The following is a 17845-nucleotide window of genomic DNA, read 5'->3' as shown; positions in this document are numbered from 1 at the left end:
CTGTTGTTCCCGTGAAGATATAGGTGTGACCAGGGAAGGCTTAGACTGACCACAGACCACCCTTCTCAACCAGTTTAATAACCCATTTCAATTTGACTGTCGACGGAAAAAGGGGTTCCTCGTAGATATGAATAGGCTGTGATCAGTCCGTTTTAATACTATGACGAAAAGAACAAAATCCGATTTATATATGCCCGTCTTCCCTGATGTGTTCAGCATGCTAAACACCCACTATTTTAGCAATGCAGTTTGTTTCTTGTTTAAGGTCATGTGAGACGTTGTTTACGGTTTGTTAACACTGAGACTGCTCCAGTATAATATAGCGACGCCCGCCTTTAAGTAACCGTTTAGGAAATCATGAATTATAATGGTGGATGATGTTCTGCAGATCTCGACACATTTTGGCAAATCTTTCTCCCACAACGTTGTCTGACAGTTGTTTGTTTATTTTATTTCACGCCGCACTCAGCAATATTCCAGCGTGTGAATAATTCAGTCTGCACAAGACAAACCAGTGATCGATGTTGTGACCAACGACCCACGCTGTCGGGAACAATGACTCGCAATCAACCAAGTCACCGATCCATTATGGCCTCTTGTGACCAGCGACCCGTGAAGATCCGGGGTAGAATAGGTCTTCAGCAACCCATACTTGCCGTAAAAGGCAACTATGCTTGTCGTAAAAGGCGACTAACGGGATCGGGTGGTCAGGCTGGCTGACTTGGTTGATGCGTGTCATCGATCCCAATTGCGTGGATCGATGCTTATGATATTAATCACTAGTACTGGATTGTCTGGTCCAGACTCGATTATTTACAGACCGCCGTCATATAGCTGGACTATTGCTGAGTGCGGCGTTAGACAACAAACCAATCAATCTTGTGACCAGCATTAGTTGCTAGAGACCAAAACTAACTTGTAATCCCCACGGGGTGGTTTATCATTTGAAGAGTTTATATCTAGCCATTGTAATTGTACCAGAAAGTGGATTTATTTTTTGTGAATTTGTATGTTCAGGAATCCCGCCTACTGGGAGGAACCCGACGAGTTTCAGCCGGAGCGGTTCCTGCACCAGGAAAAGCAAGAAAACACAAAATGGCGTCCGTTTGGCGCCGGAAATAAGATGTGCCTCGGCAACAAATTTGCCATGATGGAGATGAAGGTGACATTGGGCTTGTTGTTACGAGACCTTCAGTTTACGAAGGATGACACGGACTATGGCAGAAAGAAGTGCATCACCATGTTCCCAGACCCCCCGCTGACCCTGCAGACGCGCCCCGTCAACATGTAAAGATCAGAGTCATTCGTCACCACTCGCCCCTTTCCGTCACCTGCATTCGGTTTGTCCCGGAATAACACGAGTTGGTCACGAATGGATCAGAGTGTGACCGAGTGATGAAGACGGTTAAGAGACGATAAGAAACAGACTTTGTGTGTTTCTAGTGACGTGTTTCATTCCGCATCTTTTGATGCCTGCATGAAAGATGATATTTAACAATACAGTCGGACCCCGGTATCTCGAACCTAGTGGGACCATGTTGTAATTCGAGATGTCCTGACATTCGAGATAGCATGGCATGTGCTTGTGAAACATATTCAATGTGCAAAAGACAAATTCGAGATAAAGGTACACAATTCTATAGAAGTCAAAGTTGGGACCGTGTCCAATGTTCGAGAAAGCGATATGAATTCAAGATAAGCTGTCAAATGTAAGGCGGTCGGGTCGGTACTGAAGAATAGGTTCGTCTTATGTGGTACATTCCAGATGACGGTATCCGGCGGCATATGTTTTGTTTGTGCCAATGATCAGGGGTTCGGTGTGAATTTCTCGTGTACCCAAATATTCACCGTAACATCTCACCCTGCAGACATGTATCAACACTTTCGTGGTGGGTTTTAACATTCAAACTGTTTTCTACAGTCAATCACATAGTCCCCTTTTAAACTCATGAACTCTCTAAAGTGCTATAATTAATATTGCTAAAGGGTTATAATTAATATTGACCAGGCATTTTTTTGTGTAAGGACACTGATTGCTTGGATAATTTGAATTAATTATTTTGTTTTTACATTTTCTAAAAAGAAAATGTTGAGCCAGTAGCCCATCGTCCTTCCGATTTAATATTTGGAATATTCAAGTATAACGGGGGCACGCGTGGCCCAGTCGTCTAAGGCGCCGCGATTCGCTGTGCAGAGTTGCGTCCCTTGGGCACGCCAGAAACCTATGATTGTGGGTTCGAATCCCGGTTCGTCCCGATTATGTTTCTAGGTTTGTTAGCACCATACCCGTGCTCGTGGGTTTCACCGAATTGGTAAACGTCTAAGACCTACATCACTTCGGGCTTTCCTCCCACATTACGCTGACACGCCGTGCTATAACTGGAAAACTGTTAAAAGCGGCGTTAAACATAACTCACTCAAGTAAAACGTGGGTACAAGGTTGCATTTTATGTGTGGTATTTCAGGTACTGCCCAAGATTATCTTGATGAAGACTGTGAACTCATGTTAACCTCAGTTTACGCATGTTCGAAAACATGTCGAGGCTTGGTAATGGTTGTGTAAGAGTGACATCGAGTTCTAGCAAATTTGACTGATTTTCAAATTTTCAGATATTGAAAGTACCTTTTGCCAAATTGATGAAGTGGAAGTGTTGTGTGTGTGTGTGCGTGCGTGTTCATATCCTAACCTTAATTTTAAACATTGTGTTAGTATATGTCTTATTTTACCTAACCCAGACCATGGCGTTAGAATTTGCTTTTATGTCTAAGTGTCTCGTAGACCATACCTGGTCGGATGTTATATTTTACTGTTCGTGTTCGTGTTTTAGTATGAAGTGTATATAACATGTGACACTATAATAAACATTATTCTCTCTCTTCTCTCTGTGTGCATGGGTGCGTGTGTGTATATATGTGTCTTTGATAACATTGTATTCTCAACACAAAAAGCATTGTTTTTTATAGCCAGTGAGTTTCTTTTCCCCCGTTTTGCTTTGCCAGGAGTGGCAGGTCAAAAGCTTTAATTGCTATGATATTATTTTATATTTTTCTTCCATCTTGTTAAAGAACGTGATATGTATTATATTAATTTTCATTTGAAATTAGATTTGAATAATGTTTACTGCGCTATTCAAATCCTGTTGAAGCTCAATGCTTTTATATTTATGTACTGTATACTGTATATATTATAGGTAAATTGATTGTGATATCATGCTCAATATTTCGATATTTCTGAATCACGAGCATTTGATTACTGTAAATATCTGTACATGAGATTGTGATGGAAGGCACGCAACTCTTGCCGACAAGTCTGTGATACAATTCGGGTTTCGGGTTTCCTGTCAAGTCCGGTTTGTAGTATAACAGTTGGTGTGTCAGAAGTGTGCAGACATGGATATTGATGAGATTCTCTTTAGTGAATACTTGACAAAGACAGTACAAAAGAACTTTTATGTATGAAGGTTTTGTACAACGGAACTAAGAGCTGTATATTTTATTTTGTGTAATAAACACTATCTTACATATGTTTGATGTTTAAATACTTGTTCATGTCACACGTATTGTGTGTGCTTTATTCAAGGCGGAACACACCGTACCATCCGTACCACATCCGTAACACATACGTATCATCAGTAACACATCCGTACCATCAGTAACACATTCATACCACATCCGTAACACATACGTATCATCAGTAACACATCCGTACCATCAGTAACACACCGTACAGCCCGTTACATTCGTAGTATCCGTAACACATACGTATCATCAGTAACACATCCGTACCATCAGTAACACATTCATGCCACATCCGTAACACATACGTACAATCAGTAACACATACGTACCATCAGTAACACATTCATACCACATCCGTAACACATACGTACCATCAGTAACACATGCATACCACATCCGTAACACATACGTCCCATCAGTAACACATCCGCACCACACCCGTAACACATAAGTACCGAGTCCGTACCATCTGTAACACACCCGTAACACATTCGTACCATCCGTAGTACATTCGTACCACACCCGTACCATCCGTCACACATTCGTACCACACCCGTACCACATCCGTACCATCTTTAACACACCCGTATCACATCTGTACCATCCGTAACGCATCCGTATCGACCATAACACACTCGTACCACGACCGTACCACCCGTACCACATTCGTATCACATCCATAACACATCCATAACTCTTTGGAACTTGTTATCTTTTAGTCTACCGTATTCGACGTAATAAGCGCCCACGGCGATATTTGCTAATATACTGGCTAGTGAACAATCCCAATAAGCACCCCTTCGGATTGATCAATGTACACAAGACTTATTTATTCGCGTATAATACACACTCGTGTGTCATATGCACCCTTAATTATAGGCAATTAAATTCTGGAAAAATATATATGTCCTATATAAACATTTCAGGCTGTCAGCATAAACCACGAAATGTATTTATCAACACTGTTTTTTCTACCGAAATAATATTCTAATAGGAGCCTCATGTTTCTAATTTTGAGAGCGCTCTAGGCGCTTAGAATGTCGAAAACGGTATTCATGTTTTCCCTCTAATATTATTAATTGCCATGATATAAGATCCATAAGATCCATTCTTTTATCAAATGATACGAAACAATACTTATTCTTGCTAAACGTGTCCATACTATGTTCAAGATTATGGAAATATAGAACAGTAAGGTATAACCAGCGCACATGTGTACATTATGTATATTATATAAGTAAATGCTTGTGTTGTATAGGTTGTCTTAAGAACAATGAAAGAATGTCATCCTCATTGTCATATTTATTCTATAATACAGTGAACATATGAGATATAGCGTGGTGACATTTGGGTGACAAAACGATGATCTTCAATGGTATGACTTGAATTGGTGACATGCAAAACAACTGACCTGTCTTCATATTTCATCTCTTTGACAGTCGTCAACAGAAACAGGAAAAGTCGACGACAGTAGTGCATGAATGTGAATTTTGCCGCACATAAAGGCGTGTGAATATTTGACAAGTTCAAAATAACAAAACAATCAAGGCGTTCCCAATTTATAGTGAAGAATTTATTTGGAATGGAACATGGAAATATACAAAAGATGATATTCAGTATGGTTCCCCAAAATAATATAAACTGAATCATATTCCGCATATATATCGCCATTCCTTTTAGAGCTAACCGAAAGCATTGCCGCAGTAAATGGGGTTTATGAAATTATGGACTGTTTATCTGAGTTCTGGTCGCTACAGACGACGTCCACAGATTGAGTTCTGTATTATGACGTTTCAAGTGAGCGAGCGACTGAGTGACTGAATTTTACACCAGAGTAGAAATATTGCAGGAACACAATATATAGATTCACCAGAATATAGATTTGAACCCGGGCTTTTGGGCTGGTAGACTAATACCTCTACCACTTGGCTCATACCCAACCACAAACAGAGAATCTAGTATGAGGGCGTTGTTCCTTGTCCTTTCCGGATGTAGTGTTTGTTGCATTATGGGACACAATGTCAGTCGCCAGTGGTATTGCCAGCTGTAAAATACATTCCCGGTCATGTCGACCCCTGGACTAGTCAGCTGTTGATAAAATAATGTTACCATCTGCCCTATCCCAAATATAGTTACCCACAGTGTCGTGAAACCAGCATGTGTTGCCTTGAAGTTCTGAGTGAAAACTAAATACCAATAACTATGACGTCACTCGGGGTACTCAAGGTGTACAGCCATTTGTCACCGCTCGCCCCTTTCCGTGACCTGCAAGAAGACTCGTCCCCCTATCGATGAATGTTATGCGCGAAAATACGACAAACCAATCAGAATGCGCGTATGATTTCAAGTTCTGCGTCAAAGAATCCCTCAGAAATAATTTTTGATTTTACATATGTCTTGCATCTAAAAATATACCCAAGACACAGTTAAATGTGTTCATTCATACTGTATAATTCCGCATGTCCCGATGTGCTTTAAATTGCATTTGAAATATATATAATATATGTGGAAATATATGTGAACCATTACGCAACGAGTTGACAATTGTTTTAGGTATGCCCGTTTGCGCTAAGACGGAACCCGGTCGAAAAAATGGCCATGAGAGGGGCACGAGACGCTTTTCGGCTTGTCCCGGAATAACTCGAGTTTGTCACGAATGGGTGTACAATATGGCTTTGTGACAGATGACCTCGTTGTCGGTGATAGCAACCATTATCAGAACGCCACCAATGTATGTTTTGTATGGTTGAGCACACAGCAATATTCCAGTGATATAACGGCGGTCTGTAAATAATCGAGTCTTGCCCAGACAATCCACTGACTGAGAGTCATGACCATCGTACAACGTAATTAAGATACGATGACATGCAATCACTCGTACCCCGACCTCTCGATCTATTTATTCGTGTCTTACCATCTACACAGGTTGCTGGGAACATATATTCTTACCATGAATAGCCGCAGGTCATACATAAAGCACAACGTTTTAAGCCACGAGAGCATTCTGGCGTTCGCCCTCGTGATCTGACTATAACTAATTAGCTAATACAATCCTGAGGCACATTTTGATTCCATTATTACCAGTAACATGATACCATTTATTTGGTTGGACGTAAGATTATTACCTCTTAACATGCATAATCTGGCCGGAAACCTTATTTTGTGGGAGTACCAGTTCTTATAACTAGCTCGAAGCTTTTACAAGGGACACAGCATCCACTATCCACTCCCAAACTCAGTCCTATTTGGAACATGTCTTTGCCTTTGAACAAGATGTTACTCGCGTTCAATTCGAGTATTGTTGTGGGGTAAACTAAACCACAGGAGTCCGTATCTAAAAATAGACGCCCTCATGCCCGAAGCCCTTCGGGCTCGCGTGTGGAGATGGTCATGAATATGCATGAGGGCGTCTATTTTTAGATACGGACTCCTGTGACCAAACATAGTAAAATATAACACAGGATCCTGAGATTCTTCAGACCATGAACGGTTTTCAGATAGAATAACAATAACAAGAGTGCAACATAGCAACGTGAAGTTCATTTCAGTACACCAGTTTTGTTTCTGTCCTTCCTAAATAATTAATAACTGTAGCTATAGTGACAAAGCGAAACAAAATTGTTTACAAGTAACGGACTCCATCTGACCTACATAATTCTCCTCTATCATATAAATACGGTGACCCATGGGGGACATCAAGGGCGTAGTTAACTACGGCACTGGACATGGAGTCTGTTTTTCAATATTTTGATATTTCACTTACTTTTATCATAACCTTTTGCAAATTAACACAATTTGTCATACAAATATGTGATAAATCATGTATAAAAACAACCGTAAACATGGAAAATGTACTTTCAAGTAGCTATTGAATCGCTGAAATGTGCAGCGGAAATGTCAAAAACTAAAATGAAAATGTCAAAAACAAAAACTAAAATGTCAAAAACAAAAGCGAAAATGTCAAAAACTAAAATGAAAATACAGAAAAGTATTTCCACCGCGGTGATAATATTTCAACAGGCAGCTAGGTCGTCTATATATTCCCCTTAGAGATAAGAATGACGGGGGTAATAATGAGCTTTGAGCTTGATATTCAGCATGAAAAAGGTTGCCATACAAATGGACAATTATTATTATTATTATAAATAAACTCGCTCACTCTCTCAAATCGATGAATTCGCTGTGAAGAGTGGCGCCCCCTAGGCGTGCCAGAAACCTATGAGTGCCAGAACCCTATGAGCGTGTGTTCGAATTCCCGATTCGTCCTGATTACCTTACTAGAGGATTTTATACTTAAATAACGATTAATGCATTTTAATTACATCCTGCAACGGGTAATTATTCTTGTCTGGACTTGTCAGTTGTCGATTCAAATTTACATAATCAATTTGATTGGTCAGTCCATGATGCCTTCTTCCGTCATCATAATGGAATTTTACTTCGGCCAACTTGGCTTTTTATGAAATTCTTTGCACTGACAAGTTGATCATTTTATTGAAGCTCCCAACCCCAATCTTCAATGAACTTCATAAAATAGCTGATGAATATATTACGAAGTCTTCTACAAATTCTCACATATGTCAACCTTGATTTAACAATGATTGCAAACAAGCTTGGGAAGGCAACAAAAAAGGCTGAACACCATTTCCGTCGCCAGGGAACATGATGGGAACTAAATTCAAAATTATTAATTCTGAAACCCAGCGTACTTCTAGACAAAACATAAGTCAGTGATGGCAAACATTATGTCTCCAAAATAAATTCACGTAGTGCCACTATGTCCAAGGTATTGATCATGAACACGAGTAAGAAAATCAAAGGTAAGGGTACACCATCTTAAACTTGGGATCAATTGATAACTGATAAAACGGGTATTGTAAATCAACTTGTGAAACTTTGAATAAACATTCGTGCACATGTCGTGCACATATTTTGCCCAAGTTTTCTCTGCCAAAGCCATGGACCATGCCCATGAACAATTGAATAACTGCATAAAAGGAGATGGTTGTTTGACTGATTGCGGAGACTGTATACGTTAACAGTGCAATGCATTAATAATGATAGCCATGCATATAACACAGGCCCAGGAGTAACTGATCATTGCCATTCCGCGTGCTCTGAAAACTGTAAATGCACTTTAAGCCTGGGAAATACGTCATTTGTTCTGTATACATTAACATGTTACCTACAGGGCTCACTTTGTGCGGGGGCACGGGTGCTCCAGTCGTCTAAGGAGCCGCGATTCGCTGTGCAGAGTTGCGTCCCTTGAGCACGCCAGAAACCTATGTTTGTGGGTTCGAATCCCGGTTCGTCCCGATTATGTTTCTAGGTTTGTCAGCACCATGCCCGTGCTCGTGAGAGCCTGGGTGAGAATCACTCAAATAGTGACGCAACCAACAAAATGTGCATGAATTGTCTCCTTGTGTTACGCGTTGGCCAATTGAACTCCAAAATGGCCGCCATTGTTACAAGATGGTCGCCAGTGACAGAATGAATTAACGTTTACTGTTAGAAACTGACTCAGTTATCCAATTTTAAAGATCTAAGTGCTGATTTATATGTTTATTCGTATGAACACTCGAGTTGGGCAAACGTTAATGCAGTAAAACAATTTTGCCCCTTGATTCTCTGTTGTATGAATGACAAAACTATGTTATAACTGAACCAACTATTCTTCACCCATTTTGAAAGGTTTGTGATTATCGTTTTTGAAATTAATTGAACTGTCACCCAAACAATGACGCCTTTGTGCAAGGGTCGTAAGAGGCGACGTAATGGGTTGGGAGGTCAGCATTGGTGAGTTAGATCATCGTACAAAAAGTTGTGGATCGTTGGTAAATTATCAATCACTTGATTGCCTGCACCAGACTTGATTATTTACAGCCCGCCTGATAGATTATTGCTGAGTGTGACCTTAAACAACAATCAAATCCAATTTACACAAATTATCTAATAGATTTATTTCGAAATAAAAAAATCCCTTAAAATTAAGTGAAATAGTAATTGCCTTGAAACAGTCAATGAAATGATATTCTGCCTCCAACAAAAAGTATTATCTCTAACCAACCTATCAGTCCAGAAGTAGGTGTGTTGCTGTGTTTGATGGTCGAGTTAATGTCAGTATTAAACATAATATCATTCTAAATATATAAAGATTGGTGCGAGTAGGATATTATATACAACAGACGTGGCTATTCGAACCAAATGTTTTTCTCTGTTTATGTGGGACTGTCCTGAATGATTAATGACAGACATTGTACCTGATACGACAAGAAGCCTGTTTACACTTGTAATTCTATCTAGGGACAGAAAGGTAGCAAGCAGCTACCAAGCAAAGGCATAGACGTACATGTACGAGGTATTGTCCAGCTCTCGTACCCTATGTACTTCAGAGAACAAACTCTGAAAACGTGTGATCCTGTGGTTGTAAGTTAAAGAATGGTGGGAAAATGTCACCTTGTGGTTATCCTGGTTTCCATCATTGACACCTTTGCCATATCGAGGTAGGACATTTCAGTTTATGGATCTATGAGGGATGACTTAAACTTTCATGCGCCAGTTTTCAAAAGTTGTTTCACCTGGGACCCGTCCTACATGCGATCGAAGCTAAGACTCCCATACTTTGACATACACCTACGACAGTCGTAGCTTTAAGATCGCTTTGTAGAATGGGGCTCAGGGTTACAACATGCACGACCTTAGTAAAATTTGTAAAGCGTTTTATGGGTTTATGGAGGACATTACCTTCTACTGTTTTACCCACCTGAGCTAAACATTAAAGAGACTAGTGAAACCGGCTCATCTATTTGATATTTAAATATAAGCATACGGATTCAGAGTGACAAAACATTTCCACAATTCTGTATGACAAGAGGGATGACTTCAACTTTTCAATAGATAACGTTCCCTTTATGTCGAGCATCATTCATGCAGCTCCAGCCTTTGGTGTCTGCATTTAGCAACTTTTGAGATACAATCTCTTTCTACGAACATTTCAAATAGCGTCATATCACTCTTGCTGAAAAGGTTTTTCATTACAACATTGAAGGGCTTACAAAAAGTTTCAAAACGTTTTATGGTAGAGTTGTGGATGACATTTCCAAATTTGACGCGTCAGTGATAATAATTATGTCCAATGCAATTCCGTTTTGATTTGTACCATATGTTTCTGGTTTCCTCGGGTTTATTTTGCGAACACTTGACTTTCCTTTGCATGTCTTTGTGATGTATGCCACCGGTAGGGCAGGATACGCTCACCTTTTAGCGAACACCTGGTGTCATCACTGTTTGATGGAGATTCATAAACACAATAATAGACTCTGCGTTTAGAAGATATTTCTTATGATTGTGGAAAGGGTTTTACTGCTTTTATTTTCAAGCATTTATTCACCTTATGTTTTATATACTTACGGGCAATGGAGGCGGCAGGGTAGGCTTGTGACTGTGGTATTTATTAATTCTATGTAACTTTTAAGGTTCGTATTCGTTATCATATTTGCGAGTAATCCTTCTGGATAATAGAGTCTTACCTTTTCTTGTTTTAATGTGAAGATCCAGCTGCTATTCACCATAAATGGGTTCAATGTGTTATGTTCATCGTTATTGTTCTTTACCGAGATGAAACCACTCATTCACTCACACACTGTAAGATCTGTAATTCAATGCCAAGGCAAATGAAATGGAAAGCCGAGTGCCTAATGGGGGTTGGATTTCGCACCATCTTGTGTCATTAAACACACACATTGATGAAAAAGCGCAACCAGAACGCCATGCACAGCAGAACACTGAAAGTCAAACATTTGTTATTGATGGGAGCAAGCCACATCCATGTGTCGAGTACCTTCCGCTGTCAACGTCTTTATAAACCTGATTCAATAGTCAGATAGACAGGTGATACGTCAAACATCACCAAGAGCGGACAGATTGCACGTCACCATTACGACCAGTATCTGTAAACACTGAATCTCAGTAATCGCATCTTGACAGTGACCTCATCAACGCGAAATTCTTTGAGTCGTAGGGCGACCCGACAAACAAGAATCAGGAGACTATGTAAGCTGGGTATCGTCGTCTACATACCATGCAGGGGATCAACGGTTACTACAAACTGATAAAGTCTGAGATTTAGACGGCCCCAGACTGTAATGGCTACTGAGGGCTTGGCTCTTTTGAAAGCCAATAATTCTGTTAATAAATGGGGAGACATGTTAGTTATGAACGCAAAGTGCATAGAGCAATACCACTCTGGACAGCTTCCAACTCTATTCTGGATTCCAGAACCGAGGCCGGCGTGTTTCAAGACGTTTCGCAGTGACTAAATTCTGGGTATTTGTGAGTGCACTGACATATATAATAGGGGGTGTTACATACTCTTTGCCACTTTTGTACTCATTGTATTGTCCGTTTTGATTGTAAACATAAAACGGTTTATTCAAATATAATTTGTTGAATATACATTAATCTTGTGTGGTCATTTACTGCTTTCACGATTTAGTTTTGTACTGACTGATTTCAATTTGGAGACCACCTCTTTACAGTCATTGGGAGATCATGTGGGATATGAAAAACATTTGCTGAAAATTCTACATCTGTAAAAATATTTATTGCAAAACACACTATCTACTCTCCTTGCTTTACATGGGATTATTGTTTAATTGGAATACGTAATATGGAGATAAAGAGGTGATAATTTTGATGAATCTCTAATCAGGGTTTTGAAGAAATCAGAAATGTTACCTACAGCTTTGTAATTATTGCAAGACACTGTAGCCTTCAATGAGAAAAAGTGAAAATAAGTAACAAGATGGCATTGCAGATTGCAATAAATCTGAAAGAATTGAACTAAAGAGCTGGAAGTGGAATTTTAAAGAGAACTAAAATTTTGAGAATTTGAAATTCAAAATGAAAAATAGGTGATAGAATTTCAAATAGGAGAAGAGAGAGGAGAGAGATCACAATTTCTTTGACGTGTCTAGAAAAGTAATGTCAGATTAGATCAAAAAAATTTAAACGGTGGCAACAGATGCTTTATTATTGGGTATTGGTGATTCTCTCCAGAGAGCACTGTTTCCCTTCAGGAAGACATTCCACGTATATTTCCTTCATGTGCTGTGACTCGTTATATGGCCAACAAGATCTCCCAGGAGATTTCAAACGAAAAAGATGCCACTTGCTGCTACTTTCAAGACACCTTTTCTTCAAGTGAGAGTAATTTCGAGCAATACACATTTTTAGTTAGCTGACCCTGTATTCTATTGGACGCAGCTCATTTCCTCGTAGGGTGACGATCCTTAAACTCAATTTCTAACCTGTTTGTTTCCACTACAAAAAAATATGTTTTGATAAGAAAATGAAGACACCCTGAAGTTTCTGCTGAAGAAGAGTAGACATTCTCTCAGCAGATTCTGGTTCCACAAAGATATCATGAACAAGTAATGAGTTTGGCACATGATACTCTTATGGACGGTCATTTTTGGGTGTTAGGACAACTTGTGATAAGATTTAGCTCATTTCTTCAAGCCTATATTGCGTTAAGATGTGTCATACTTTTCTAGGACTTTTCATGCAAGTCAGGGGTTAGAAAAACCTAATCACAAAATGTCCCCTGCGCTTTTTATTTTTCACAAATATATTGCTTGGTCTTGGTTTTTGAAAACGCTAATTATTAAAGTAATATATTGCCTAGAGTCCAATGTCAAAAGGTGGTGGCTCATGCGGCAATCTGGTAGTGTTGACCGCCGAATTCTGTATGTCTCTAAACTATTGGTATGGGCATAACCAGCCTGACAGTTAATTTGGTAGACAAATATAGCTATTCATGATATATTTGCTGGCGTATAACACCCCTGTAGCCCTGGTGTTTTGCATTTTGGATATCCTATGCAATAAGACCCTGTCCTTGTTGATACTCAGTGGTTGACGGGAAGGAGGGGTGCAGAACCACTTTCTTTCATTATATCTATAAAACACTCTGGTTCAGTGGTTTCTTCAGATGACGAAACTGATCTCCAGTTGGATTCCTGCGCTCGATTCATTGTAATCGAGGCATCAGATCATCAACCTATGAAACTGAACTTGTTTGCCATTTCCAAGGTCATAAATGGTTGTTGTGGCACAGTTGAAAATGTCGCCCGCCTCCATAACGGCTCCACACTTTTGAAGTGTGCAAGGAGACAGCAGTCTCTAACCCTGTCAATCAGTCAATTTGCAAATGTAGAGGTTGCTGTCTCACACAGAACACTGAACTCGTTTCCTTGGATTGTAAGAGACAGAGACCGATATCTGTCTTACATGCATGAAGAAGAGATTGTGACTGAACTGAAAACTGAAAAACACAAGGTGTTTCAGCTGTCATGCGTTTCATAAGAAAACAAGGTTTAATAATAACAGGACCAACCTTTCCTTTTCCCTTTCCAAATTTCCTAAATCCATCAAAGCAGGATATTTTGGTATTGGACTGGATGTTTATGTACCAAACCCACTCCGATGTTACAAATGTCCAAATTTGGGATACAGTGCCAAGAGATGAACTCTCAGTACAGTCTGTATTCGCTGCAGTGGCTCACATGGGAGTACAGAGTGCACAGATGTCATCAATGTGCAAATTGCAAGGGGGACCATTTGGCCTTGAATTTGTTCTTCATACTTGTCATGTATGAGTTGGTGATTAGGCAGGTCAAATATAATTCTTATCACACTGAGTTACAATGTGCATTGGAGAGACCTTTAAGAATGTTACAAAGGTTTACTGCTTTGAGTGGGAAGAAGGCATTCATTTGTTGTTTGCTGTTAGAGAGTCAGTTCAGGAACTGTTCGGGTCCACCTGCTTTCAGTTGGTCTTAGGTCACGAGGTTAGAGGAACACTTAAGCGTTTGTAAGAGCAATGAACCAATCAAATTTAGATTATCGGTGGACAAAATGAAAGCCAACTGAACTGTGTTTAGTTAGGTTTGTATGTAATTGAAAATGAAAAGAAATATTGTTAAATTTGATTAGTGCTATTTAACCACCATTTTAGAAAGCACATTTAATCTGTGGCTGGGTAAATCTTAGGGGTATAATTGAGGTGTTCCAAGGGCAGAACATGCTTACCCTATTCACGAACACCTGGTGTCATCATGGATTTTCAGTGGTCCTTGCATATAATTTCCACAGCTGTTTCGCCCTTTAATCTTAATCTGTTTTGGTGGATAATCTAGACTGGTTATTGCATTGACAATTATTTCAATGAAGGCTGGGGTATGACATGAATTTGCAACCACATGACTCCGACCATGTTTGATATTTAAATTTGATTTTCAAAGATAAGATGTCTAATATATGTGTTCTATGTGAATCTTGTTTTGGTTTTTACAAGTTTTAATGTGTAACTTTAAAAAAATAGAAAAATGTCATTCTTTGAATGCTGACTAAGTGCCAGTACAGCTCATGTTCATATAATATCGCTATCTTAAGATATTTTCAACTGAAAATCAAGCATACGACAAAATCAGCTAAAATAGTTTCTTTTGCTCCCCATATTCTGACGAAAATTCCAAAGATTGAAATTCAGTCCTGACCTTGACCTTTTGAATGGGTATTATCAGATCTGACTACCGTAAGTGCAAAGTAGATTTCTACTTTTGCTACACGAGATGGACTATACAAGGGCACAGGTGTGCCATTTGGGTTTTAAAAACCGCACTGGCTGTGTTTCAATGCCTTATGAAGGACGTCATTTCGGGCCTTCACGGCACAGATTCTTTCATCAAACACATTATCAGCCATTTTATCGAGTGTGGCGATCTTTTGAAGAGGATCCATGTGTTCTTTGAGATTCTTTTGTAATGTTACATTGTGACATTAGTTTTGACATTTGTTGAAGGAGGATGTGAATGGCATCGATCAATCACCCTGTTTGTTACCTTTCAAAGACATTTGAAAAGCACCTGAAAAAACTTTGTGTATCTGGGAACTACTAATTATCAAATTGAAGCGCTCAGTTCTCGCAATTCATGAGATGATCAGATTTTATGAGCCTGAGTTTAATTCTTGAAATCAAGCATATCACATCAAACACATCCCCGGAACCGCATCGCACACCCCTTCCCAACTATCAGTGATACAAAATTTACCAAATGAATAATTAATATGAGTTAGTGAGTTGGGTTTAACGCCGCTTTTAACAGTATTCTAGTTATATCGCGGCGTGTCAGCTTAATGTGGGAGGAAAGTCCGAAGTGATGTTGGTTTACCACTTCGGTGAAACCCACGAGCACGGGTATGGTGCTGACAAACCTAGAAACATAATCGGGACGAACCGGGATTCGTACCCACAATCATAGGTTTCGGTCGTGCCCAAGGGACGCAACTCTGCACAGCGAATCGCGGCGCCTTAGACGACTGGGCCACCCGTGCCCCCAATAATTAATATGAAAAATTACGGGTTTAACAATTACAATGAATAGGGTGGATGGGACATTAAGCCAAATTTGGGACTTGATAATATATGGTATATTGTGATAGGATTTTAAAGTCTCTGTGTAATTTAATGTACGAAACCTGCACGTCTTAGCACGCAAAACCACAGTGAAAAAAAGTCTTAGAAGATATAAGATATAGCCTATATAATAAGATTTTATTAGAAGACAAACACCATTTTGTCTTTCAGGCACATCCATAGGGGTCATCTCTTCTGCGTTGAGGTGTGTCTCCAGAAAAGAACCTGCTCTGCGGTTGTGTATAACACCATTCACAATACCTGTCAGGTACAGCATGAGACAGCAGAGGAAGATGAGCTAATCTTTCCAACAGCATCCGTATGGGGTCTGAGTCTTGAAGGTGCCTCGGGTTAGTGCCAGCGAACCATGCATGATATGGAAAGGATAAAATTGGTCTTTACTTTCTTAACCTCAAAGTTAGTGTTAATGTGGTATTAAAGAGTAATTAAAGGGAACCTTGTTTTCTCATCACAATATCGGATTCACAAAGAATGTTCTTCAGCAAAAGGATACATGGCAAAAATCCCTAATATTTGATAGCTACCCGTTTTTATAGAAATCTACATGACCTACTTACGACTATGATATCTTTCTTTTTTATGTTCATGTTAGGTTATTCGAACCAACACGATGATAGATAAGTGAGCTTGCAGGATTTATAATAATTTCTTCCTCTCAACTTTCATTTGACACGACCTCTGACAAACCTGGACACGTGGTTTGAACATAATTATATATTATTTCAGTCGCTGCCCTCATAACCTTATGACTGTTTTCACTTACTAAAGATGTCCCGAAAAAGTAGCCGCCTTAAGTGGTAACAGTTCCACTGACGCATTGCAATGACGAGTAACGCTTTTCGGTTGATAAGGAAATAAAAGTACATAATGATTTCTTTAAAAAGCCATCATTTTGATACAACCATTTGCTTTTCAGATCAAATAGGCAACGAGACATTCAAGATGTGGTGTGTTCCCGCAAAAAATGCACTGCAACAAGCTATGCATGATATTGTGTGCATGGCGAACAGTGTGCAAGATTCCTCCAACAAGAAGGAAGCGGAAGACATAAATGTTCAAATAAAAAGCCCAACACTAGGTTCAATTGGTGGAGTAGAAAACGCCACATCCTCAAATAAGTCCATTTCAGCCGTGCATACAACACTCAACAAACCATCGGACGGAAAAACCAATCGCTCATCTGACTCCAGCAGGAAATCCAGTGCATCTGTACGCGTTACAGAGACATTGCATGGGCACCAAACAACAGGAGGTGGCTCCATAGGTGGTGCAACAACGCAGGGTGGTTTTAGAGACATTGCAACAAGAGGAGGTGGTTCAGGGGGCACTGCAACAGCATTTGATGGTTCTGATGCAACAGCAAGTACGGAAGGGAGAACAGATCGTACAACTCGAGATGACGTGCAGCTCCAATCATTTAGAAAGACTAGATCATATTTAGATACAACATTTGATGGTTCTGATGCAACAGCAAGTACGGAAGGGACAACTCGAGATGACGTGCAGCTCCAATCATTTAGAAAGACCGGATCACTTTTAGATACGAGTATAGAACAACAAAAATCAACAGCTCCAAGTGTACCCAGAAGATTCTCGACTGAGGAGGTTCCAGAGAGTATCCATGAAACAGTCACAGATCAGGCAGCTTCGAGGGATCACTCAATATCTGTAGAACAGTCTACTCATCATGTTAAATGCACATGTAAGTTACATTTCGATGATAATTAATGGAATGTGTCGCTTTGAGCAGTATTTCCGGTTTATTACCCCAAATAGGATGTGTATCAAAGATGTATACCACGTTGCTGTCAACACAACACGGGTTCA

The 17845-nt window shown here is 39.7% G+C and overlaps 2 protein-coding genes across 2 annotated transcripts in view; both read left to right on the top strand.

The window, feature by feature from the left end:
- The window catches only part of LOC124135367 (cytochrome P450 monooxygenase 197-like), a 34583-nt gene extending 31060 nt beyond the window's left edge, over nucleotides 1-3523 (top strand). Inside the window, exon 12 of the mRNA XM_046500672.2 lies at nucleotides 1018-3523. Within this exon, the coding sequence (XP_046356628.2) occupies nucleotides 1018-1291 (274 nt within the window). The 3' untranslated portion in view covers nucleotides 1292-3523. The remainder of the gene's footprint in view (nucleotides 1-1017) is intronic.
- Nucleotides 3524-9938: 6415 nt separating this feature from the next.
- LOC125381625 lies at nucleotides 9939-17746 on the top strand. Its single transcript, XM_048398718.1, has 3 exons — nucleotides 9939-10022; nucleotides 16169-16347; nucleotides 16935-17746. Exons 1-3 carry the CDS (start codon nucleotides 9958-9960, stop codon nucleotides 17744-17746), a joined length of 1056 nt encoding a protein of 351 aa, XP_048254675.1. The 5' UTR covers nucleotides 9939-9957.
- The last annotated feature ends 99 nt before the right edge of the window (nucleotides 17747-17845 follow it).

This window comes from Haliotis rufescens, unplaced genomic scaffold (assembly GCF_023055435.1).
Source record: "Haliotis rufescens isolate VD_foot unplaced genomic scaffold, xgHalRufe1.0.p SCAF_19, whole genome shotgun sequence".
Lineage (NCBI taxonomy): Eukaryota > Metazoa > Mollusca > Gastropoda > Lepetellida > Haliotidae > Haliotis > Haliotis rufescens.
The sequence above is the reverse complement of the archived record's forward strand: the minus strand, read 5'-3'. Positions and strand labels throughout refer to the sequence as shown.

Bases quoted from the DNA above. Each gene is read 5' to 3' on its own strand.
- LOC125381625 (XM_048398718.1), top strand. From the start codon at position 9,958: ATGGTGGGAAAATGTCACCTTGTGGTTATCCTGGTTTCCATCATTGAC. The intron at 10,023-16,168 runs GTAGGACATTTC...TTTGTCTTTCAG, and splicing joins GACACCTTTGCCATATCGAG to GCACATCCATAGGGGTCATC. The intron at 16,348-16,934 runs GTTAGTGCCAGC...TTTGCTTTTCAG, and splicing joins GAGTCTTGAAGGTGCCTCGG to ATCAAATAGGCAACGAGACA.